The 24,971-nt window shown below is 47.2% G+C and overlaps 1 protein-coding gene across 1 annotated transcript in view; it reads left to right on the top strand.

The window, feature by feature from the left end:
- The window catches only part of LOC142558367 (calcium-activated chloride channel regulator 1-like), a 182,623-nt gene that overhangs the window by 146,795 nt on the left and 10,857 nt on the right, over positions 1-24,971 (top strand). The window contains exon 9 of the mRNA XM_075670509.1: positions 6,284-6,554. Coding sequence (XP_075526624.1) covers positions 6,284-6,554 — 271 coding nt within the window. The remainder of the gene's footprint in view (positions 1-6,283; positions 6,555-24,971) is intronic.

Raw genomic sequence — 24,971 nt, 5'->3', positions numbered from 1 at the left:
CTTTGATGTCCTTGGCTCAGCCGCCTCATCTACGGCAACCTGCATCGCATTCTCTGCCTCCGTTCCGTCGCACGATCGAGCAGGAAATCACCGAGGTCTTGCCAGACCATCGCCAACATCTTCTTGCGGCTGTTCGACTACGCTATACGCGGACGTCGTTGCGCCGCCCCAACAGATCCTTTCAGCAGCAACACTCAGATTCACTGAAGTCGTTGCGAGGACCCAACCACTCTCTCCAAGCATGGCTCTCCGTTATGCCGACTTCGTGGCTAGGCCCCGACTGCAGCGTTATCGTCGGCTGACGTTATCCTCAGCTGGGATTTTCTCTCGCACCACAATGCCGTTATTCGTTCCACACGGGCCGAACTAAAGGTATCGCTATCCTTGGATTGGCCCTTCGCTTTCTGGGAAACTACTTGACTAACTAGACATCCATGTTCCTCTGAACGCGTCAACACTCGCGCCCACGTCCTGCACCGGAGACTCAGGCGTTGTTACACTACTGTCTCCATCTGAGCACTTTGTAACTGTAAACGTCTGCAGCAATTTTTTGCCACATTGGACATCACACAGGGCTACAGCACAATTTTCCTTTGCGACCTGTTTTCATACTTTGTATTGCTGCTCCGAGGGGAAGTCGTGGCAATGTAGAAACGATCGAAGACGTTCAAGGTATAGACTTGTCTGACCACAATGACTGTACTAGTTCCAGTACGCTCAGTGCTGTTTTTGTGTGTCCCTGTCGTCCAGCGATGTGTTCGCTTCTTCCGATTGCCGATGACCTTACACCGGCCCAACTGTCTCAGTTTTTGTGCCTTTTAGAAGAATTTCATTTTCCTTTTGATGTAGGGCAATCTTGCCATGGTCGGACACAGGCTGTTACACATTGCGTAGATATTGGCCCGCAACCGCCATTGCAGCAACGTCCTTATCATGTATCGCCTGCAGAACGCCGTCTATTCAAGGATCAAGGTGAAGGCATGCTGCGACTCGAGGTGATACGACCTTGTAACTGTTTCAGGGCATCTCCTGTCACCCTAATTACGAAGAACGATGGTCCCATGCGGTTCTCTTCCGAATACCGCCGCCTAAAATAAGATCACTCGCAAGGACAGCTACTATCTCCCGCGAGCACATGTGAATGACCGTCTACATGGCACCAAGTTTTTTTTTTCATTTCTAGATTTGCCCTCAGTGTATCGGTGAGTACCCATGGTAGACGCCGATCGGCCGAACACAGAATGCTTATACGAATTTAGTGCGTAATGCCCTTTGGACTTCGTAGTGCGCCCGGAAATTTTGAGCGCATGATGGACACAAATCTGCATGCCTTGATGTGGCACACGTGCTTGTGCTTTCTCGCCGACGTTCTTGTTTTCGCTCATTACATCACGCACTCTCTGACGCATCAGGTCCGTTTTAAGGTGTCTAAAAACACTGGGCTGCCGCTAAACCTCAACAAGTGCCGATTTGCCACTCGGCAGCGGATAATGCTTGGTTATATCGTATCCAAGGAGGGAATTCGCCCTGATGCAGTCAAACTTCCGGCCGTCACTGAATTCCTCAACCAAAGTCCTTAAAAAAGATACGCAGGTTCGTCGGGCTGTGCTCTTACTTCAGACGCTTCATTCGCGATTTCGCCGCCATCACATCGCCCCTGACAAAGCTACTTAAAAGCAACGGGTCCCTCACTTCATTGCCTTCCATGTGCGATGAAGTCTTCAGAATGCTCGGTCGTTTGGTAACGTATCCGTCAATTTTACGCCATAACTCTCCGACAGCCCCTGCCGAATTGCACACAGATGCCAGTGGTGTCTCTCCCGCCTCTGTTCTCACCCAGCACAAATAGCGGTTTCCTTAACAGTAGTGCTTGATGCAAGTCGTACACTTGCAAAAGCTGAGACAAAGCACACTGTGACAGAATAATAATGCCTTGTCACCTCATCTGGTTTCTCACACAGTTCAGGCCTCATTTATATGGCCCTCAATTTGATGAAATAACGTACCACCACGTACTGTTTTGGCTGTCGTCCTTGAGCGCTCCCTCAAGCACTTCGCCCGATGGGCACTCCGCCTGCAGGACTACCATATTCGCGTGCTGTGCCACAACGGACGCCAGCATTCTTGGGCTGAAGCCTTCTCACCTTCTCCCTTGCATGACGACAATGCCTGCCGCTCACTATTCCACTATGCCGTTTCTTCGCTCGACCTTGCTACTGTTACGTCTGAGCAGCGCAAATACCATTCCATTACATCCCTTATAGACCTTCTTTCTGGTCCACCAGCACAGCCACCTCACACGTTGCGTCGTCAAGCTCACCATTTCACCATTCGCGACAACTGCCTTCCCCGACCATTTACAGCCCCGACGAGCACCACGGGTTATTAGTTATACCTCACAGCCTCCGTTCCGACATAAACGCAGCATTCTAAGCCGATCCACAGTGTGCACACTCAGGAGTTTTCAAAACTTATCAGCGCCTTCAACAGCGATACTACTGGCAAGGGATTTGAAACTTCGTGCAGAATGTACGCCGTTGCCCCGATGCTAAGCGCCGGAAATCTCCACAACTCCTTTCGCCAGCCAGTCTGCAGACATTGCCCTGCACGGCCGTTTGGGTGTGTCGGCACCAATTTGTATGGGCCTGTTCCACTAACATCGGCTGGAAACCACCGGGGCATTGTGGCAGTTCATCACATCACGCGATAGGCCGAAATTGCAGCGCGCGAGAGCGATGTTGCGTCCTTCCTGCTTCTTCGATTCATCTTCCATCATGTGCCACCTCAGGAACTGCTCAGTAATCTCGGACGGGTATTCCTATCCGAAGTAGTCGAATCCACTCTTAAAAAGTGCCACCATTTTCATCGTACAGCTACAGCGTACCATCATCAAACCAATGGCCTTGCAGAATGCTTCAACCGCATGCTTGGCGACATGCTTGCAATATACGTCACCTCCGACCGCACAAATTGCGACGTCATTCTGCCCTTCGTAACATATGCGGACAGCACCGCTACTCAAAGCACCGCCTGCTTTTTACCCTTTTTCTTAGTGTACAGCCGGCACTAGTCGCACGCGATTGACACAATTCTAGCCTACCGCCCGGTTGCATCAGAATGTGCGCCCATTTCCGCAACGGCAAACATTTCTTCTCTTGGCGCGTCACCGGTTTTAGACATGAGCGAGTATAGGGGAATGCCTAAAAAGATGAGGAAGAGGAGTTCAAGGATGAAATGAAAGGACATCCAAATAAAGCCGCTGTGCTCTTAGCGGTGCTTGGTGGTTCCTAGAGTTAGTGGTTACCCGGACAACGAATCGCCTGCAGAATTTCACGCGTTGCTCATCTTCACTAAGGAATGCTACTGAAATATTTTTTGGCGTTCTCTTCGTTTGTTTTGTTATTACATCTGCAGCGGCGCTAAAGTTATCTCGGGGGGTGTGCTGGAGAAAATAACTGCGTTGTCAAATACTATGAACTCTCTGGCAATAATATCGTTATGGAATGTCGCGATCCTTGGGCCTGGGACCTCGATGAAGAATATTGTTTCGTGGTTGTTGGGGCTAGGAGAAGACCCTCCGGATAGGGCAAGTCAAAGCTGAAAAAAATTATCCATAGAGGATTCCTTGTCTTAAGTAACCGTCGCTATCAAGCCTCAGAAGCGTCGTTTCCATTTGCTCGCCTTTATCTGGTAGCCATTTAGCTTGATCCCGGCCATGATGGCGCATTTCAATTTGGACCTAATGCAAAAACGGGCGTTCACTTAGATTTCGGTGCACGTTAATGAACTCCATGTGGTCCAAATTTCAGGAATTCCCGGAAATTTCGTGCGATCGTGGTTTCTGCACGTAAAACCGTATAATCTGATTTAAATTTTTACTCCGTTTAATGATTTCCGCGTAAACGTCTGACTGTAACAGGCGCCAGCGAATTCTCGCGTTCCTTGAAAAGGTGCAGAAATGAGTTACGCAATTCTTATGTAAAACTGCATATTATTCAGCTGTAGAAATACTGTCCGTGTGTTACAATAAAAAATGGTTTTACGGATAAGTCAAAGAGAAACAAACATTGGTTTAATATGACCAAACATCTGTCGATATGAGATAATTGATACAGACTGAACTTAGCTATGCAGCATTCACCAGCAGCTTTCCCAACCTGTGATGGCGCTGCCCGGTGATGATGAGATAAACGTATGGTAAGATAAAAGCTAAGATGCCCAGTTTCGAAGAGAAGTGTGGAAATGTGCAATCCTTTCACGTTCAGGTGATCCAGGGGTAACTGCAGGACGCTGAACAAAAGAGAGGTAACCTATTTATCCAAATTATATCGTTCCTACGGACTATATACTTCTCACCAAATATATGTGCTCAAAGTTGATACACTTATTATGGCTGGGTACGCCAAAATGCACCTTATTATAGGCATTTTGCTACTGCACAACCTAATTTCAATGCAGTTAGCGTTTCGAGACAAAGGAAAATAATTGACGAAGTGGAGTATCACAAGGAAGAACGTCATTGATTAAAATTATTAATTAAAATGTAATGCGTTAGAGACAAGTTGTTTGCTTATAAGGAATAAAGCAAGAGAAAACGATCGAGACCGATGTTGTGAGCTGAAAATAAGACACGAAACCTACAACCGGTCTCACGTATGGCCACAGTGTATTAGCCATGGTTCATCAGTGCCTCGGAATCTTTGGTCGCGCTCCGCTAATGTGCACTACTTCCCCGACACGCTCAATTTCAGTAATCGCGTCTCCAGGCGTGATTGCTTTGTCTTGTATTATCGCTCTCCGAACACGTTTGCAATAATAGTATACCGCGTGAGAACATCCTGCAAGAAAGAAAATCCTTTTATGAACAGGCGGCAAACAACATTCAATATTGTCCCTTCCAGGAATTGTAACTATTAGCGAGCACGTAGTGTAATTTGTGCGCCCGCTCTGAAGTACTATACGCTGAATTTAATTGGTAATAAAGTCAGGTTTCCTAGTTCCTGTACTCGGACTTTCTGTGCATAGAAAAAGCAACATACGCAGTTTGGTATTTTACGTAACAGCTTTTAGTGGAATAACTCGATCTTCGTATTCTTCGATTTTACTTTCATTATTCATCGTATCATCGTTTTCTAGAGTTTTTGTTTGGGTAGCGCTTTTAGATGTAAAGAAGCAAATAAATATTTTCTGTAATGTAGATGATGCTATAGTTAATACTTTGAAATACTGTAGAATTTTTGGCTCCGAACATATTTTTTTACCTCTGCTGACGCAGCTACAGCAAAGCCTTTCGCAGAACAGTGAATTGAGCGTTAATTTATCACTGTTTCCCTTTGGAACAGTTGAATGCTGAGATGTGAACACGGTTTTTTCCAAGACATCTTCATGCTAAGTGCACCGGCCTCTCTACTTGTCATGACTACCTTCAGTGGAGCTATGGAACATGGGATGCTTACTTAAGTAAAAAAAAAATGCAGCAGGCCCGATGTGCCCTATTGGAACCCATATACAGGGAAGCTTTCCGCAAATGCGTAAGGAGTGCTTATGGTTTGTGTTTATTCAATGGGACTGCAAATAAAAACCTGACGAGTTGTTCCGGTTGACGAGAAGTGCAATACACCTTTGAACGTAAACAGCCTTATAAGAGTTAAAAGAGGCGAGCTGGCTTTCTGCGCCAATTGTTAGGGATACCTGGTCTCCAGTGAGTGGGTGAGATTGTTTTAGCGCTGTTAACCGGATGGTAGAGCGCATGCGCAACGTAAGGAGATCTCTTTCAATGCAATCTTTCCCGTCTCATCGCGAGTCTTTGCGTCGCGGCCTCCTTGCCCTCCCCACCATCGGCCAACGACCCACATTCGGAGGCCTATACGCAGGCCTCCGAATGTTGCTTGCTTGCTTCCCTCTTTATCTTCCGCTGGTGCGGGTGAAGTAGTGTGAGCCAGCCCTCATAAATGGTGTCGGTGTCCTGCCGCTGTGTATGAACTATTCGGACATAACGCACGAGCAGCAGCAACAGGCAGCCACAGCCCCAAGATAGGCCCAGGGTCTTTGCTTTAAATAGAAGGCGATGCAAGAAACGAGCTACTTATGAACTTACCACTAGAGTGTACCAGATAATAGTTGAGAGGGCCGAACGGTGCACTCCCGCTGAGGAGCTGTGTGTGGAAAATTGTGTTCGCGAATAGCGAAGGCCGTAATGCTTTTCTCTCCCTATTCAACTTACTGATAAATTTATTGATTGATTGATTTCATGATTTACTGACTGATTGATCTACGTTTTAAGCCCGGCACGTGGACGCTTCAAGTGGAGTGTTCAAGGAAGGGTCGAGTGGTTATCACCATGGCGGTCACGTCCCAATTCAGAGATGACAACAATAGGCCTATAGCAACTAAGTGTGAGGCGGAGGACGAGACGATCACGGACCCAGAAGATGCAGTCATATACGCTGCTGTTGGCAAAGGAGGCCACATTGTCCTGGACGCAACCGTAACAGCGGTGGTCCTTAACACAGAGGGACGTAGTTGCTCTGCCCGACTGCGTGACAACGGCATAGGTAAGGACATCTCGGCAAATGCTTGTTCCGTTTTGATTCGATGGAAAGCGTCGCACATTTGAAACGTGGCAATGGTATAATACATGTCGTTCAGTGAACGTAAAATGCAACCAGTATTCTTAAAAGATAAGGAGCACGTACAGGTAGGAGCCCATTCACTTACTTCCAGCGCCCTTATAAATCTCCAGCACTAATCGGTGCGAGTACTGGACAACATTGATTGTGCTAAACGAAATTATCAAGGAAAGCCGTAGCGCGGTATCGTGCATTTAAACTAACATTTCGCAAACCCGGCACGGTAGCGCAGTGTATGGCTTTGCGCTTCTGAGATCGAGGTCGTTGGTTCAATCCGGGCCACGGCGGCCGCATTTTATTACGGGCGAAGTGCAATAAAGAGAAAGCAATTACGTAGAAACTCCTGTGGGAGTTGTCTAAGCATGCGTAAGCGCAGTGCCGCTTACTCATCTCCCAGCAGCCAGGTTTCATTGCCGATTTTGTGACACTTGATCCGGCCGGTACGAACGGCAGCGCTGCGGAGCCACGAACCACTGCGAACGGCGGTTCAAGGTACGATGCCGACGCAAGCAACGTATTGCACGTGGCGGGGCCAGCTGCGCTGATGACTTTCCGATCATTGTAAAACATATCACTTTTTAGCACCTTATATATCCGCCTATAACTATTTTGCAACTTGACCAAGCTTATTCCGCCGGCGGCTGCGTATCGCACGACCGCGCGGACCGTATCTTGAAGGCGACCGCGATGCCGACAGAGTGTCGACTGCTGAGTGCTTGGCGTGCTGTGTTCACGCCACTTGGCGTTGAAGAGAGACACGCTCGTTCGCATATTGAAAGCTATCGGCGAAACAGGCAGGGTGCGAGGTGTGCTGAGAGCTCGGTGAGTGCGGTATTTTCGCCGCTTCGTTCACGTCGAAGCAACAGGCCGCACGGAAGTAAATCGCTTCCTGCTGCGGGCTCTCGCTTGAAAGCGATCGTTTTGCATGGCGGGCAGACGGACGGGTGGACGGCTTTCTTGTTGGGTAAACGTATGAATGCTTACGCATTTAAACAACACTTATGTACTCAGATTAAGGTGCATGTTAAGAACCGCAGGTGGCAAAAAGGTTTTGTCGAATATGATACGTATCACATTCGAATCTTTGTTGAAGCACGTATACACCGCAATATAATTTTTAATTTGATGTCTCGCACATTTACTGAAAGGTTTCTCTCTTATTTCTCCTTGCAATCTCTGTATCGAAAGAAAGCATCCTAGCTCCTAGCAACTCCTTTTAGTTATTTCCATCTTTTTTTTCTAGAGCGCAGCATTGAATTATGCCTTTAAAATGAAAGACCTTCAGTGTAGTACATTGTCAACGTATAAATTTTATACCAAAGCTAAGAATAAAAACAAGAACGGAAAAGAAAAATTGGAGGACGCTTAAGCTTCGCCTTCTAAAGTGGGACGCGACAGCGTTCCCATCGACCCGCCAAGGGGTGTAAGACAATGCGCTACGGCGCAGCGATCACTTACGAGGCGCCCCGCATCGAACTTTGCACCCACCAATCACGCGGTTAGCGTCGAGCAACGCAGCGTTAGGCGCGGCAACGAAACGTGGGCCTGAGCAAGCGGAACGAGCCAAAGAACTCGGTGTCTCGGAGGGGGAAACGATGTACGCCAGCCAAACGTCGTGATCGGCACGAGCAGCGAGATAAGACAGCTAGTGATCTAAAGAAAGGAAGGACGCTTGATTCTGCGACCCATGAGGGAGCACGGCGAAGCGTCCGTCAGGGGAGAGGGAGTCCAGGCCGCGCCGCGCCTCGCACCATTCCCAGCACAGCCCCAATGCGCACGTGGCGCGCCACCTGTCGGGGCAGCGCCGTACATTGAGAGGAAGGGTCTTCTGTGTTTGCCGCAAGATGGCTCTGCATGTGCGGAAAGCGCAGAAGAAATGTAGCGCAAACGCACTTCGCTACTCGTGTAACTGCGACTTATGTAAGTTACATGTTCATAAATACCGATATATACCGCATTATGTGTTCTTTGCTTCGAAACTGCATAGTGTCTTTAAGATACCTGTTGTTGCTGGGAGGGGATGTAGAGAGCAACCCTGGTCCCAACATGCAGGAACTTGCTGCTGAAATTAGAAAAATGGCTGCCGACATCACCGCTATCAGAAACGAAAATAAGGGTTCAAGTGAGTCGTTAGCAAGTATTCACTCCAAACTAGATCTTTTAGGACAGCTTGAAAGTCGTATGTCAACCATCGAGGAAAAGTGCATGCAACTGGAAAAGACCATGAAATCATTTCTGCGTCAAATTGACGACCTAGAAAACCGAAGCAGACGGTCGAACCTAATTATTTACGGACTAAGTGAACTCGAGGATGAAACATCGGAAATCCTAGAACACGAGGTTAGCACTAAACTAATTAAAGAAGTGCTTGGTGTAACGTTTTCCGGTTTCGAGCGAATTCACCGCTTGGGAGGGAAGAAGGCTAACAAAACGCGCCCCGTGATCTTCAAGCTGTTCGATTACAGAGACAAAGCCAAGATACTTAAGAACTGTTTTAGACTGAAGGGTTCCAAAATTTCTGTCAGCGAAGATTTTTCTCTGGCGGTACGCAATATAAGAAAAAAACTTTGGGATAGTTGCAAACTTAATAGAGAAAAGCATGAAAAGGTCAGACTCGTTTACGATAAGATCAAAGTAAATGATGAACTCTTTGCATGGGATGAAGAATTAGGCGAGAAAATACCAGTAAAAAAAGTGTCTCCTCGAATTGCCGAACGGCAACCTGCTAAGTTAAGAAAAAACTAACTATTCTTAATATCAACGCCAGGAGTATAGTTAATAAGACGGTAGAACTTGAGGCCTTGTCTCTTGAACATGAACCTGATATCATAACCATTAGTGAAACTTGGCTGTCATCATGTATCTTGTCCAACAATATATTTCCCCCAGGTTATATAGTTCTTCGTCAGGATAGATGTACACGTGGCGGTGGCGTCGCGATTTTAGTGAAAGACGACATTCAGACCACACCGCTACCTAACATTACCGGCGCAGAAGCACTGTTTTGTAGGATCACGATCGGCGTATATTCCCTTTATGTTGGTACAATGTACAGAGCACCGAATTCTGGCCCGGAGCCATTACATATCTTGTCTGACTACATGCAGCGTCACCTTCAAGGGGACAAAAAGGTTGTCCTTACGGGGGATTACAATCTACCAGGTATAAGATGGGATTCGTACGATGCTGGTGTTATCGATAAGGACAGCGCTGAGGCGATACTTGATATGGCCTTCAATAGTGGTTTAAAGCAAATCATTCAGCAACCCACACGTGTCACTTTGTCGAGCAGCACAATTCTTGATCTAACTTTTGTGAGTGAAAACATTCCTGTAGAGGACATATCATGGGAAATAATTGACGGAATTTCGGACCACAAGGCAACCAAATGTTGTCTATCACTACCGTCGTCAGCACGCTCAGAAAAATTGATCACACGAATATATGATTGGAAAAACGCAGATGATGTCGGCATTCTTGACTTTTTTGATTATCACTACCCCAATTTTTCTTGTCTTTTCCATGATAATTCTGTGACAGTAGATGAATTATGGGCGAAATTTAAGACCTATGTACACGAATGTTTATCAAACTTCGTACCCATGAAAAAAAAGAAAGTGCACAAAAGAAACCCTTGGATCACAAGGAATATAATACATATGAAACGTAAAATGTCAAGGCTGAGGAAACTTAAGGGTAAGACATCAAATCCCTGTTTCTCTGACAAAATTAGAAAATTGGCACATGAGTTGAAAGTAGTGATAAAGCAAGCAAAACATACGTACATGAACGTCACACTTAGCAACTTCATCAAGACGGCTCTTCAAAAATTTTGGAGATATTTTAACGCGAACGTGCATAAGCAAAGCAATTTGCCGCAGAAGGATGCTTTCCAAAGAGCAAATCAGTTTAATAACTTTTTTAAATCCGTTTTTACACAAGACAACGGAATTTCACCAGATTTAAACCATCAGCCGAGGGGAACCGGCGACATACTTGGTGATATAGAGATAACAGAATCAGGTATACTTTCACTGCTGCTTAACATCGACATTAAAAAATATTGTGGCCAAGATGGGATCCCCAATACTTTCCTCAAGAGATACGCAGAATGGGTCTCTAAATACCTCTTACTTATCTTTAAAAAATCTCTAGAATCGTCTGACGTGCCCAAAGACTGGAAAATAGCAAAGATTGTCCCGATTCTCAAATCAGGTGACGCAACAAGCCCATCAAATTATAGACCGATTTCGCTAACCTGCACATCTTGCAAAATTCTCGAACACATCATACTAAAACACATCGTAACCTTTGCGGAAGATAATAACTTGCTTAGCATCAACCAACATGGTTTCAGAAAAGGACTGTCTACTGTTACGCAACTGACACAAACTGTGCATGATCTCGCTCTAACAATTGATAACCGCGGGCAGACTGACATAATATTCTTAGATCTATCGAAGGCCTTCGACCGGGTATCCCATCCTAAACTCCTGGGCAAACTACAACACATTCTTGGATCTGGCAGCATAATAAACTGGATAAAAGCTTATCTTGCAGGTCGGCAACAGTACGTAGAAATCGAAAGTCAGCAATCTGATTGGGTAGAAGTGTCATCCGGAGTACCACAAGGAACAGTCTTAGCACCAATTCTTTTTTTACTATACATCAATGACATGGCAGATAACATAAAATCAACGATGCGCATGTTTGCAGATGATTGAATTATATATAGGGAGATTAGGAACCACAATGATCAAGTAATATAAATCACGAACTTGCGCAAGTAGCAAATTGGTGTCAGGCATGGCAAATGAAGATTAATTTAGACAAGACTGTTTTTATGAGAGTAAGCCGAAAAAGAACCCCACTAGAATTCACCTACACGATCGAACAGCAAAAATTAAAGATAGTCGATGATTATAAATATTTGGGCATTGTCCTATCATCTGACATGAAATGGGACAAGCATGTGTCACACATATCTTCTAAGGCATTTACAACACTTTGTTCGCTTAAACGCTCTTTAAAATCTGCCTCACCAGACACTAAGATGCTAGCCTACACCTCATTCGTTCGTCCTATACTAGAATATGGTATTACCTGCTGGTCTCCACATACCAAACAGTGCATAAAACGCCTAGAAACAATACAGAGAAAAGCCATCAGATTCATTTATAATAGGTACAACCGTAATGATTCTCCGACAGAACTCCTTGATAAAGCTTGTCTCCCGACTATTTACAAGCGTGCGAAATACTTACGCCTCAAGTTTCTGTTCCACCTCCTTAACGGGGTCTACAAATTAAACAGTGGTGCATATGTATCTTTCACTGAACAGCGAAACACTAGAACTAAACATCATAAACATTTAATTGAATACAGGTTCCACACAGACACATTCAGGTATTCTTTCTTTCCCCAGACAATCAGAGACTGGAATTCATTGCCTAGTGATATCATAATTTGCTCACTTGACGATTTCCTTCCTATGCTGGAAAAATATGTCTATGAATGCGCATCTTGATTTACCAGTATCGCCTGCAGACCCCGCATTTTGTCTCTAATTGGTTTTGATGTACTTTTTTGTTGTTTATCTTATGCTTCTGTATTTCTGTTCATTAACCTTTAAGGCCTGACTCAGGAAGGTCACACCCTTTGTTGTATTACTCCACTACGTCTACTTGTAAACTACAATACTAACAAGTGTATAAGTTTGTCATTCTTATTTTGATGCAATGTATTTTCCCATGTCCTGCAACAGCCTCAAAATGGAGGCTAGCAGTATGTATGAAATAAATAAATAAATAAATAACATTCTACGGCTCGTTTCGAAGGCAACACCGCATTCACTAGAGGCGCTTTTGTACCGCTTTGAAGCAACGAACTCGTGGCTGAGTGGTAGCGTCCCCGTCCCACACTCCGGAGAACCTGGTTCGATTCCCACCCAGCCCATTTTGCAAGTTGTTTTTAATTCATAATGTGCCTCCCGGTATTTATCGCTCACGGCCAACGCCGACACCGACCACACCGGCTTTTCTGCGTCACGAGCTCCTTAACGCTATCGCGTTAAAATATATTTGCTATAGCGCTAGCAAGCATATTATTACGGGCATGTTGCGAGTATAGAAATACTCTATTTACAATATATTGCTACGGCATGACCTGGGCGAGGAGAAGAGGAAGACGTGAGCTGGTGCAGCCTCAGGACGCCATCTTGACTTTCCCATCACTCTCGTCCCATGAATAAAGCCGGTTTAACATTAACCGTAACAGTTTTGCGGGAGAGGTGCTGGGTACGTCGACCAAGACGACGGGGCTGCTGCAGCAAGTGCCACGCCAGAGCCGACGCCTCGCTCGACTGCCTCCAACACCACTTGAGATCCCGATGTCCCACAGCGGCGACCAAACAGCCTTCTCTGGCTGCTCCAGTGCGAACAACCGGCGCCTGGATGCATCAGATGGAGCCCCGCCCTTTCTGTGGAAAATTGGGCGAGGACGTGGAGGAATGGCTCACCCACTACAAGCGTGTGAGCAAGTACAACGGCTGGAACTCCACGACTTAGCTCGACAATGTGGATCTGTTCCCCACAGACACTGCGCTAGTGTGGTTCGAGAACCATGAAGATACGTTAACAACGTGGGACAGCTTCGTTACTCACCTTACAGAGTCCTTTGGCGATCCTAACACGAAAAGGAAGCGGGCGGAGCAGACATTGCTTCAGCGCGCTCAAGTCCCAGGTGAGACCTGTACTACGCACATAGGGGCGATCCTTAAGCTTTGCAAGACTGTCAATCCTCGAATGTCCGAAGAGCAGAAGGTTGGACACCTTCTCAAAGGCATAGCCCAGTATATTTACAATTATTTAATCGGAAAGGAGTCTCGCCTCGGTCGCCGACCTCATCAAGCATTGCCGCACATTTGAGGCCTTGAAGCTGCACCGTGTCACGCCAAAGTTTGGCAGGTTAGCAATTGTCACAACGGTGGTAAGCGTTGACGAAAACGACAACTTCAGTTTTGAATTTGACCTTGCGGCAACTATAAGGCAAATTGTCCGCGAAGAACTTGAACGACACACCAAAAGAGCGGATGTCGAACAGCTTGGTTGCGCTTCCAACCAACCTCAAGAACATGCACCTGCTGTGTCCGCATTGTCTGCCATGCGAGGCGTTGCAGACTGTCGATTCGATCAGTTGCGACAGCACCGACGTACCTTTCTCGACTACATGACGCATGATCACCGAAATCGTCAAGCTACCACCACGAATCGGAATTCGGAAGATCGCGTATATTATTCGCAGCGTCCCAGGGTTGACTCCGATGCTTAGAACGTCGGTCGCGCATCGCCAATGTGTTACAGCTCTGGCGCCTCAGGACACATTGCTCGTTTGTGGCGCCGGCGCCCACAGACAACAACATATGTCGCACCGCCAACTTGGCCTAATTTTGAACGTGGCAGTTATGACGACCTTTGGCCGACAGACCCTGCAAACACCACAGGCGCGCCACCCCGGAATACCTTCCGTCAGTATAGTAGAAGGAGTGGCTCGCCAGCTTCAGACCGCAGCCTGACGCCCCCAACCAGTCGCCAACGCCATTCATCGTCACCATGGCGACGTGCTACGTCACCACCGCCGTCGGAAAACTAGCCGGTGCTGCCGATGGAGGTAAGCTCCCCGGACAGTCTGCGTCTCTATACTCGTCTGCCTATTATGATGGAGAAGAACAAAGTGCGTGTGTTAATTGATAGTATACCTGCAACAGCATTAGTGGATACTGGTGCTACCGTTTCCGTCATGAGTGTGACTTTCAAAAAGAGGCTGGGTCGTAAAGTTATGTTCCCGTGGAATGATGGTGTGACGCTTCGTGGTGTCAGTGGAGAGTGCCTAGTTCCCCGTGGTATTTGTGTTGCAAGTGTTCCATTCGGAGGAGATCTTAAAACAGAATTTCTCGTACTACCACGATGCACTCATGATGTGATTCTCTGGATGGACTTTCTTCAGGATTGTGGTGCATGCTTAACTGTGGCACAGGCGAAATTACTTTGAATAGCGCGCTCCTCGCCACCCTTGCCGACACATCCTTACCAGTGAAAAACTATTGTGTTGTTTTGAACGATTTGCTGCTACCGCCTTGGTGACTGTCGCGTATCCCTGTCAATTTCGCTGCTGCCGACCTTTCATCGTTTGACGCGCAAGTCCAGCCACTTACGTCGAGTTGCGCAAAGAAAGATGTACTTGTACCACGCTCTGTCGTGAGAGTAGTGAATGGCGCCTCAAATTTGTGGGCTTTCAATTGTTCTTGCGTCCCTGCCGTTCTCCCGCGTCATGTGAAGCTTGCTCAATTTGACGAGATTACTTACAGCTCCATTACAGTTCTAAGCGAGGAAGAGCAGTCTTATACTAGCGATCCCCACTGAAGCATTTCTGAAGAGCAGATCCTACGAATGATCAACAAGCCACTGCCCTCACATGAGCGCCACGCTCTCGCACAAGTTTTGTGGGCACATCTTTCTGTGTTCGATTTCACACAAGGCGACAAGCAGGCTTCACTCCCGCGTTCTCGTGCTCGCCACAGAATAGACACCGGATCTGCGCACCCCATTCGGTAAAAGCCTTACCGCGTTTCTTCAACAGAGGACAGTTATTGCTGAACACGTGAAAGACATGCTGCGGAAAAGTTGTTCAAGAGTCTTCTAGTCCGTGGGCAGCAACAGTAATCTTAGTAAAGAAGAAAGATGGATCGTGGCAGTTTTGCGTTGACTACAGGAAACTGAATGCGGTCACCAAAAAGGATGTGTATCCCCTTCCTAGAATTGATGATGTCATCGATTGTCTACATTCCGCTGCCTACTTTTCATCACTGGATTTGCGATCAGGGTATTCGCAGATACCCATGCACCCAGACGATAAGGAGAAAACGGCCTTCGTGACACCAGGCGGTCATTATGAATTTAACGTTAGGCCGTTCGGCCTTTGTAACGCGCCAGCAACATTCGAACGATTCATGGATACTATCCTCCGAGGACTTAAATGGGAAATTTGTTTGTGCTACCTCGATGATGTGGTGATTTCTGGCAGCACATTGGGTGAGCATAACAGCCGTCTCAATCTTGTTCTGGATTGTGTCAAACAAGTCGGCTTGATCCTAAATTCCAAGAAATGTCGTTTCGGAGAAGCCGAGACGTTAGTACTTGGGCATCTGGTCGACAAAAACGGTGTGAGGGCAGATCCACGAAAGATTGAGGCAGTCAGCTCCTTCGAAGCACCGAAGTCAGTGCGGGAGTTGAGGAGTTTCTTGGGCCTGTGCTCGTATTTTCGTCGCTTCGTTCCAAGATTCACCGACGTGGTGTAGCCCCTAACATCTCTTCTCCAGAAAGCCGTCCCTTTAAACTGGACATCGGCTTGCCACGACGCGTTCCACCAGCTAAAATTTCTACTAACGTCAGGGCCCATATTGCGTCACTTCGATGCATCCGCACCTACGGAAGCGCACGCTGATGCCAGTGGCATCGGCATCGGTGCCGTACTTGTGCAACGTCATCAAGGAGCTGAACACGTTGTGGCCTATGCTAATCGCTCTTTGACGAAGGCGGAACGCAATTACACTGTGACCGATCAAGATTGCTTGGCAGCTGTTTTCGCTGTCCACAAATTTCGGCCCTATATCTACGGACGCCCGTTCACTATCATTACTGACCACGGCGCGTCGAGCTGGTTGGTGAATGTCCGTGACCCGAGTGGTCGACTGGCACCTTGGGCTCTTCGACTGCAGGAGTACGACTTTGTTATTTCCTGCAAGTCCTGGCGTCGCCACGCAGATGCGGACTGTCTCTCCCGCCTTCCTCTTACGACGACGGAGTGTGACGAAGACAGTTTTGGCGACTGTTATGCTCCCATTTCTTCTACATTCCCAGAGTCGATCACTTTCAGAGCAGAGCAGGAAAATGATATTAGTCTAGAACCTCTGCTTGTAGCCGCATCGCGTCCTGGAGCCACCGGTCGATTTTGTGTCTTTGAGGGCATGCTTTACACGACCAATTATTCGGCTAAAGGCACACGCTCCATTATGGTGGTGCCGCAGAGTCTGCGAACGGACATACTGAGAGCCATGCACGACGATGTGACCGCTGGCCATCTAGCATTCATCAGAACTTTGAACCGGACACAGGAGCGTTTTTACTGGCACAGAATGCAGGACACAGTCAAGCACTACGTCGCCAGTTGCGTACAATTTCAACGCGACAAGCGCCCTACGACCGCCCCGCCAGGTCTTCTCCAACCTCTCCCGCCGCCTCGCCTGCCATTTGAACAATTAGGTATCGATCTTCTGGGCCCATTTCCCCGATCATCTAACGACAACCGATGGGTGATCGTATGTGTCCACCATCTGACTCGTTACGCGGAAACGGCGGCCGTACCATCTTCAACAGCTGCGCCCGTTGCAACGTGCTTGCTTCGATTCATTATTCTTCGACAAGGTCCCCCCCGTGTCATCATTAGCGATCGCGGTCGTCAGTTCATTGCGGACGCCGTAGAAGAACTGCTTCGTCTCTGCAGTCATTTCCGTCATTCAACGCCTTATCACCCTCAGACAAAGGGCTTGTAGAACGTACGAACAGAACTCTAACTCACACGCTGGCCATGTACGTATCTTCCGATCAGAAGGACTGTGATGATGTACTCCCCTTCATCACCTATGCTTTAATACCTGAAAGCATGAGACGACCGATTGCAGTCCTTTTTATCTCCTTTACGCACGTTCACCGCTAAGCTGCATTGACACTATACTACCGTTTGACTTTTACAGCGAGTACTCTGTTGCCAAGACGCTTTGTCTTGCCGAAGAAGCCAGGCCTATCGCTCACCTTCGTACTGTGGCATCGCAGCACCGATCGAAAGAGTGCTATGACAGCCGACACCAGTCTGTCTCGTGCGCCAAAGAGACTTTGGGGGGTTGTGAACTCCGCAACCTAAACGTGGGTTTTGGAAAAAGTTTTTACCACAGTACACGGGCCCATTCGTCATTGTAGATCGCTTGAGTGACTTGACATACGTGGTGGCACGCTTGACGTCCGCTTGTCGTCGGTCTAGCCCGACCAAGTTAGTACATGTTGCCCGTCTTAAGCGGTTTCAGCCTACGCATTCCGAGTGATTTGGACTTGCCCAGCGGGCTTCGTCTGCCAACTGGGGATTTCTACGGCATGAGCCGGATGAGGAGAAGAAGAAGACATGAGCTGGTGCAGCCTCAGGACGCCATCTTGACTTTACCATCAATCTCGTTCCTTGAATAAAGCCGGTTTGACATTAACCGTAACAATATATAAAGGATGAGTCAGAATAGTTAAGATGGCTGACCAACAACAACACGCAGCAGCCAGCGTCTACCATCTTCTTCTTCCTGTCTCTTCTTTCATCCTTCCGTAACAGGACCCCCGTATGGTAAAGCGCCGTCTCGGCGCATGGTAGGCGAAGAATTGCGAGCGAAGAATGGCTTCAGCTCTGAAACTCGCACGACGTCAACAGGTGTTTGACTTGAGGATGTATCAAAGTGTAGCGGCGAAATCTTTTAATTTACGTCGTTAACTTGGCTTAGGAATTCATAAGGCCCTGTGCAGCGAGAGGGAAGCTTCTGGGAGAGGCCAACCCTGCGACATGGTGACCAAAGGAGCACCCAACCACCTGGCACAAACATAACATCGCGATGGCAGCGGTCGTAACGCTCTTGTATATGCTGCGAGGCTAACAAACGAGATCGGGCGACAAGAGTCGCCATGTGAGCGCGATCGATTACTTCACGTGTGTATTCTGTTGGAACATGCGGCACAGAAGGAAGTATGGTGTCAAACGGCAATGTGGAGTCGCGACCATACAAGATATAAAAGGGTGAACATTTGGCGGTGTCATGTCTTGACGAATTATACGTGAACGTCACGTAAGCTACCAGGCTGTTCCAGTCGCGGTGATCGTTGGAGACGTACATCAACAGCATCTCTGTGATTGTTCGGTTGAGACGTTCCGTAAAGCCATTCGTTTGTGGGTGAAAGGTGGTGGACAGCTTGCGATCAGTGGTACAAGAGCGAAGGAGGTCGTGGACAACACGAGATAGGAACTGTCGAGGTTTTATTGCGCAGGTACTGCGCCTATTAGAAGCTGGTTATCGTAGTGTAGCAGTGGCCGCTGTGGCTGAGCCCCTAAAGAAGTCGGTTTCTAGGATTACGGACGTGATTACAGAAAGCAGTAATAGCAAAAAAAAGAGTAGTGGCTATTCCGTACATTCATTCAGTATCGCACAGGCTTAAATAAGTTGCAAGTAGATATGATGTTGCTTTCACTGCTCCCAATAAGATGGTTAAGATATGCGCTGCCGTGCAGAGGAAAAAGGAGCGGGTAAAAGGCAAAAAAGAACAGATATTTGTCCAGTGCAGTACAATAAAAACAACAGGTTTACTGACTGCCGTATGGGTGTGGTTTATATAATTCCCCTTAGCCGTGGCCAGTTGTACGTACGGCAAACGGGGTGGTGTATCAATCAAAGGCTAATGACGCATAAAAGATCGTTAACCAGTGGATCGCCTTCTAATCTTTCCCTGCATTGACAAGAGTGTCACTGTAAGCCAGAGTTAATTAGCGATATTGTAGAGGCATAAGAATGAGGATACGCGACTTACGGTAGAGGCATGGTATATCTATAACGGTGGAAGTGCGTGCGTGAGTCAGCGTTCGATTGCCTTACATAAGGAACCGATTAAGGGCCTTAACAGTTATCTCTCACGTAGACCGACACATGTACCCGACTGACACGTGAAGATACCATCCCTGAGCTTGCGCAGATGAGTTTTGTGTCTTCTTTCTTTTTCGCCTCAGTGCTCCCTTGAGTTGATAATCGGCGTTCGTGTTGTCTCTACTCTTGTGTCCTGTCTGCACGCCTCACCTCTTTTTTGCATAATGAATCCTTACCAACTAGCTCAGCCTTCTGTTGGTTTAAATTTCAAAAGGTGTTGTGATTGCCACAGTACTGGTTCATTTATTTTACAGAGGAGCTGTTGGAACCTCGCTGGGTTTCTCTCGACGTCCGGAGCATCGCCGAGCAGAGGGAGATATTGCTGAGAGAGTGAAAGCACAGCATAAAGATAGCATTGCACAGCATAGCAGCGCGGCGAGTGTAGGTTGAGCCTAGCAGGATAACAACAGCATCGTGCAGCATAGCGAAGCTGCGAGGGCGGGTGGAGCCTAGGGGGTACAGATATAGCATCGCGCAACAGAGGAAACCGGCGAGGGTGGGCGGAGCCTAGGAGTATAAAAATAGCATCGCACAGCATAGCGACGCAACGAGGGTGGGTGGAGCCTAGGGCATTAGAGCATAAAGGAAGGAAAATACTTTTTTTTCTTTCTCTATGCCTAGGGGGCATAGAAATAGCATCGCCCAACATAGCGATGCGGCGATGGTGGGTGGAACCTAGTGAGTTATAGCATCACGCAGCATAACGACAGGGCGAATGTGGTTGGAGCCTAGGGGTATGAAAATAGAATCATGAAGCATATTGACGCGGCGAGGGCGGGAGGAGCCTAGGTAGCATAGAAATAGAATCGCGCAGCATAGCGACGCGGCGAGGGTGGGTGGAGCCTAGGAGTATAAAAATAGCATCGCACAGCATAGCGACGCGGTCAGGGTGGGTGGAGCCTAGCAGGTTAAGAACAGCATCACGCAGAATAGCGACGTGGCGAGGATGGGTGGAATCTAGCAGCACCAAAATAGCATCGCGCAGCATAGCGACGCGGCGAGGGTGATCTTCAGCTGTCTTGAGTTTACCCCTGTACTCGTGAGATCCGATCGAGCTCCACACAGCATACACTCGGGATCACATGCACGGAAATGTGCAATGACCACTTCTGCATAGTTCGAACAGGCCTAAGCGTCCTACGTGAGGCACACGTTGGCGTAGAGGCCTGGCTGGTAGCAGATGTAGCACAAGTGGCGTGTCGAGAGGCAAATCCGAACCACTTCAACAGCGTAAAAGTGAATGAACCAAGTTCCCGTCTTCCCTGTGAAAGTGATGACCGTGTTTTAAGCTTTCCAATCATGCGCGTTTACCGATGTTCACGTGCTGCTGACGCACTCATGTGTGTCATCAGTTCAGTGAGAATGAGTGCCGGTGACAATGCTATATGCCGGTCCGCGGCAGGCGTCGTCGGATGCCGCCACCTGGATGGCCACTTCGTAGTCCTTGTCGCTGAAGCGCAGTCAGGCAATAGCGAAGGCTCGGCTTGTAATCTACTGTGAAGTTCAACCCGTACATGAGTCTTATACGTAAGTCTTCCTTTTAAGCCATCCCGCAAGCATAGGCGCTGGCCTTGGTCCCTGATGTGTGCGGAGTTTATTCACCTCCAGTCCATTCTACGGTCTGATCCCTACGATAAGGTATCTCTCGCTCTTGTCGAGGCTTGGGCATTCTACTTCTATCGGTAGTCACCTTATCGAGATTGTTCTCTAGGCAATACCCGCACTCGTTTCGTTCGATCGTGGTCCGCGTTCCTGGATGACGATAAGTAGGTAACTGGGAATCTTTATAAGGCGGTGAACGATCCGCCTGTATCTAGCATCATCTCCTTCTCTGATACCGCCTGATTCCTTTGTACAGGAGCATTTTAAAAATATATTCACGTGGATTCGGTAGCCGTTCCGGCTGCTGGTGCAGCTCCACTTGTGGAAAAAAAGGTTTTTCTTCAGTGTTGATTGCTGTCTGATGTCGTAACTCAGCCTAGCTTTGCCTTGGCATGGCGAGTCCCGTCTATGGCTGCCAATCGATGAGCGACAGAATTTGTGTTAAGCTCCGCTGGATGGTCTCCACTGGAAAACCTAAAGACTGAGAAAACCAAATGCAAGGCATTCACAGTCGATACAATGGTATCAACGGACTGTTCTCGTTGGTATCCATCCAGTAGTAAATTTTTCGTTTTTCGAAGGGTCGGAAATTTGGTCGATTGCGTCCTCTAACACGGAGCCGTCGTGAAGAGCCTCCCATGCACCTGAACGACACTCGCTGTAGTCGAGCACTGGCTTTGGCGTTGCACTGCGATTGCTGAGGGTGCCGCATCGAATCCCGTCCGTCGATGGGGGCGAAATGCAAAGATGGCCCCGTGCCGTGCATTGGGTGCAGATAGTAGAAACCAAGGTAATCAAAATAATCCGGAGTCCCCCACGTACTGCCTGCCTCGTATCATATCGTGGTCTTGCCACGTGAAAACGCACTGTAATTTCTAACATCAATGTTGTCCACGTTTCGGGCAGAATAGCGCAACCTTAAAACCTTCACGCGTACCTAGGTGAAACAGTTGAGATTAGTTTTCCAATCGCCTATGGCTTCCCCTCTGTCTCATCTCGTGCAACGTCAAAATGGGGCGCCTGCAACATCACTGTCGGCCTTCTTCATCATGCTAGCGTCGTCAGACATATCGCAGCCGACAGGGCTTTCTTCCTACAGCCCAGCATAAATCCCTTCAATATTTTAATTATGCCCAGCAGGTGTTTCACGGCGTGCAGGGTCGCTCTACTAAGTTGCACCCTCGTATGCTTTTGTATACCATGCATAGATCAACTCTAAACTGTGCTATCACTGTTCGTCCTTCAGGTAAAACTGCCTCTGTTTTTGTGCCTGTTCCACTGCCACCAACCTATGTGCACTAGGAATATGCAACGCTATAGTTTGCGCCTCGACAATTTTCATAGGAGTAACAGAAATACGAAGGCTTCCTTGGCTCCACTGCCGAGGCGACAGGAGGCTGCGTGCGCCTCCTCCTCTATTTGCAGCCAAGTAGTTCTTCCCAAAATTCCTGCCACCAAGCCACTCTGGAGCTCCGGTGCTGCTACCGACAGGCCACGATAGAAATATTTTCAAAATTTTTGCTTCAAACGTTAATCTGACGTTGTATATTTTTACTGAATTTCCAAAGAGTTATAGCTCTGTGGATAACGCAAGGCATCGTGATGATAGCTCCTTTACTCCAGTCATCGAGCGGCGAGTGAGTGACTCAGGGCTGGCCCTTTGCGACCAAAGAGATTATTTGTGGCGATATAATGAACGACGGGTCGTTTTGCGATTACGTCACATGACCTCTGCGATTCGCAAGTATGAATGAGCTATTTGCATTCTTTGCGATAGTGCGTAATGATTGCGAACTGCTGCATTTACGTAGCAATATTTTGCTATAAATAGTATTTCACAACATCGCAAAGCGGAACGAAGCAAGGGGGGCCAAGTATAGGCACGTTCAAGCATCACAAACACCATTCGCAAGCTGACTCAACGACCATGCTTTCAGCTCTCCCGTAAGGATTGCTACCACAGTTTTGTATCGTAGTGTCTATAGCCAACTCTGTGGAAATGCTCGTCGCTGGTGTCCCAGAAGGCATTTAAAGTAAGCTGCTTTGTAAACTACAAACCTCCTTTCTTCACCTAATCTCCTAACTTCTCTATCTCTCCCATGCATAGCATATCACATTACCCCAATTAGTTGGTTCGCTGGCCGCTGGTATGCCCTCGATACCAAAAAGATTACCGCGGCCGGCAGCGATGGAAGTGTAAAGGGAATGAATATGGCCTTAATACCTCTGAGATTGGTGGAGAAATAAAATTTAAAAAGAAAACTGATCAAGAATTTTCCCCTGGATGTTCAAAGCAGATGAGTAGTCTTTGTGCCGGAAACGGCATCCTATGAATACGGTCTGTTGGTTTTTGTCAACTCGGGGGTCGCCTCATCAATTTTGTTTCAATATATATTCTGCACTTCGTATGCGACATGTGTAAGGAGAAGGGATTTATTTATTATACAAGTACTGCCAGCCTTGTTACCAGGCCTTAAGCAGGTGTAGGCATCTGAAAAAAAACCCATGAAATCGGATCAAACAAGATAACAGACACTGAACAAGAATCTGCATGACAAACAACATAAAGGACACCTTTCACAATCATAATTTGACTGGTAAAAACGAGGGATCAACGCTATGGTTTATTCACAAAGTGTTGAAAGAAAGGATGAAAGCGCTGGACAGTCGACAGTTGTGGCAGGTAGTGCGTTCCATTCGGAAATCGTGCGCGTGAAAAAAGAATGTTTAAATACGTTGGTCCTTCAGGAAAAGTCTCTAACCTTTTTGTTGTGATAAGAGCGCGTGCAGCGGTGGCTAGCTGGTAAAATATATGCTGTTTTCTCTATTCCTAATTGATTGTTATACACTAAGAAGAAATTTCATTCTGTGCCGGTAACACGTTATTGCAAGGTTTTCCAGTTCTGCAGCTTCTAGAACAGATGATCGGGATGTGCGCCAGCTGTACGAATTGAAAATAAACCTGGCTGATTTTCTTTGGACTTTCTAAATATTAGTGATGTTGGTTTTTGTGTGCGGATCCCAAACAATCGCAGCGTATTCTAGAATAGGTCGGATGAAAGTTTTATGTGCTAAGAGTTTTATTTCAGGTAAAGCGTTTCCCATTGATCGCCTAAAAAGCCTAGTTTCTTCATTGCTTTATTATAAATGTCTGTTACATGTTCATTCCACCTAAGATCTGATGTTATTACTACTCCCAAGTATTTGTACGTAGGTACGACTGATAAAGACTGGTTGTTGATGCTATAGGTAGGGGTTAAGGGGTTCTTTTTGCGAGTAATGGTCATTGCAACAGTCTTTTTAAGGTTAAAAGTCATCTGCTATTTCGAGCAGCATGTTTCTATTGTAGATAGCGCGGCGTTTAAAGCTTCCAGATCATTTGAATTGCGTATTTATATTTGTACAAAAAGCAGTCATCTGCAAAAAGCTTTATCTTGGCGCGTATGTCGCTGATGACCTCGTTGATAAAGATAAGAAAGAAGAGCAGCCCTTACACTGATTCCTGTGAAATGTCTGAGTCTACAGTTGCGGGTGTCGAAGCTGCATCGTTGACCTGAACACTTGTTTCCGTAATGAAAGGCATGCTGTAATCCAGTTAACTAAGGCGCCGTACTTTAAAATGGGTTTTAGTTTACGAAGTAATTTGGAATGAGAGACGTGGTGAAATGCTTTTTCAAAATCGAGAAATATTAGGTCTATTTGGCCTTGTCTATCAAAAGCTGTCGCTTAGTCGTGAACTGTTTCTACGAGCTGAGTTACAGTAGAAAAACCTCGCCGGAAACCATGTTGTCTTGCGTCAATTATTGCGTTGTCGTTAAGAAAGGCGGAAATGTGCTTGAAAATTATGTGTTCGAGGGTTTTTGCGCATGGGCATAGTAAAGATATTGGCCTGTATGATGTGAGCAGGGACGTATTCGCTGTTTTTGGTATGGGGACGACTTTCGCGTACTTCCAGT

The sequence above is a fragment of the Dermacentor variabilis genome, chromosome 9 (assembly GCF_050947875.1).
Source record: "Dermacentor variabilis isolate Ectoservices chromosome 9, ASM5094787v1, whole genome shotgun sequence".
NCBI lineage: Eukaryota > Metazoa > Arthropoda > Arachnida > Ixodida > Ixodidae > Dermacentor > Dermacentor variabilis.
The sequence above is the reverse complement of the archived record's forward strand: the minus strand, read 5'-3'. Positions and strand labels throughout refer to the sequence as shown.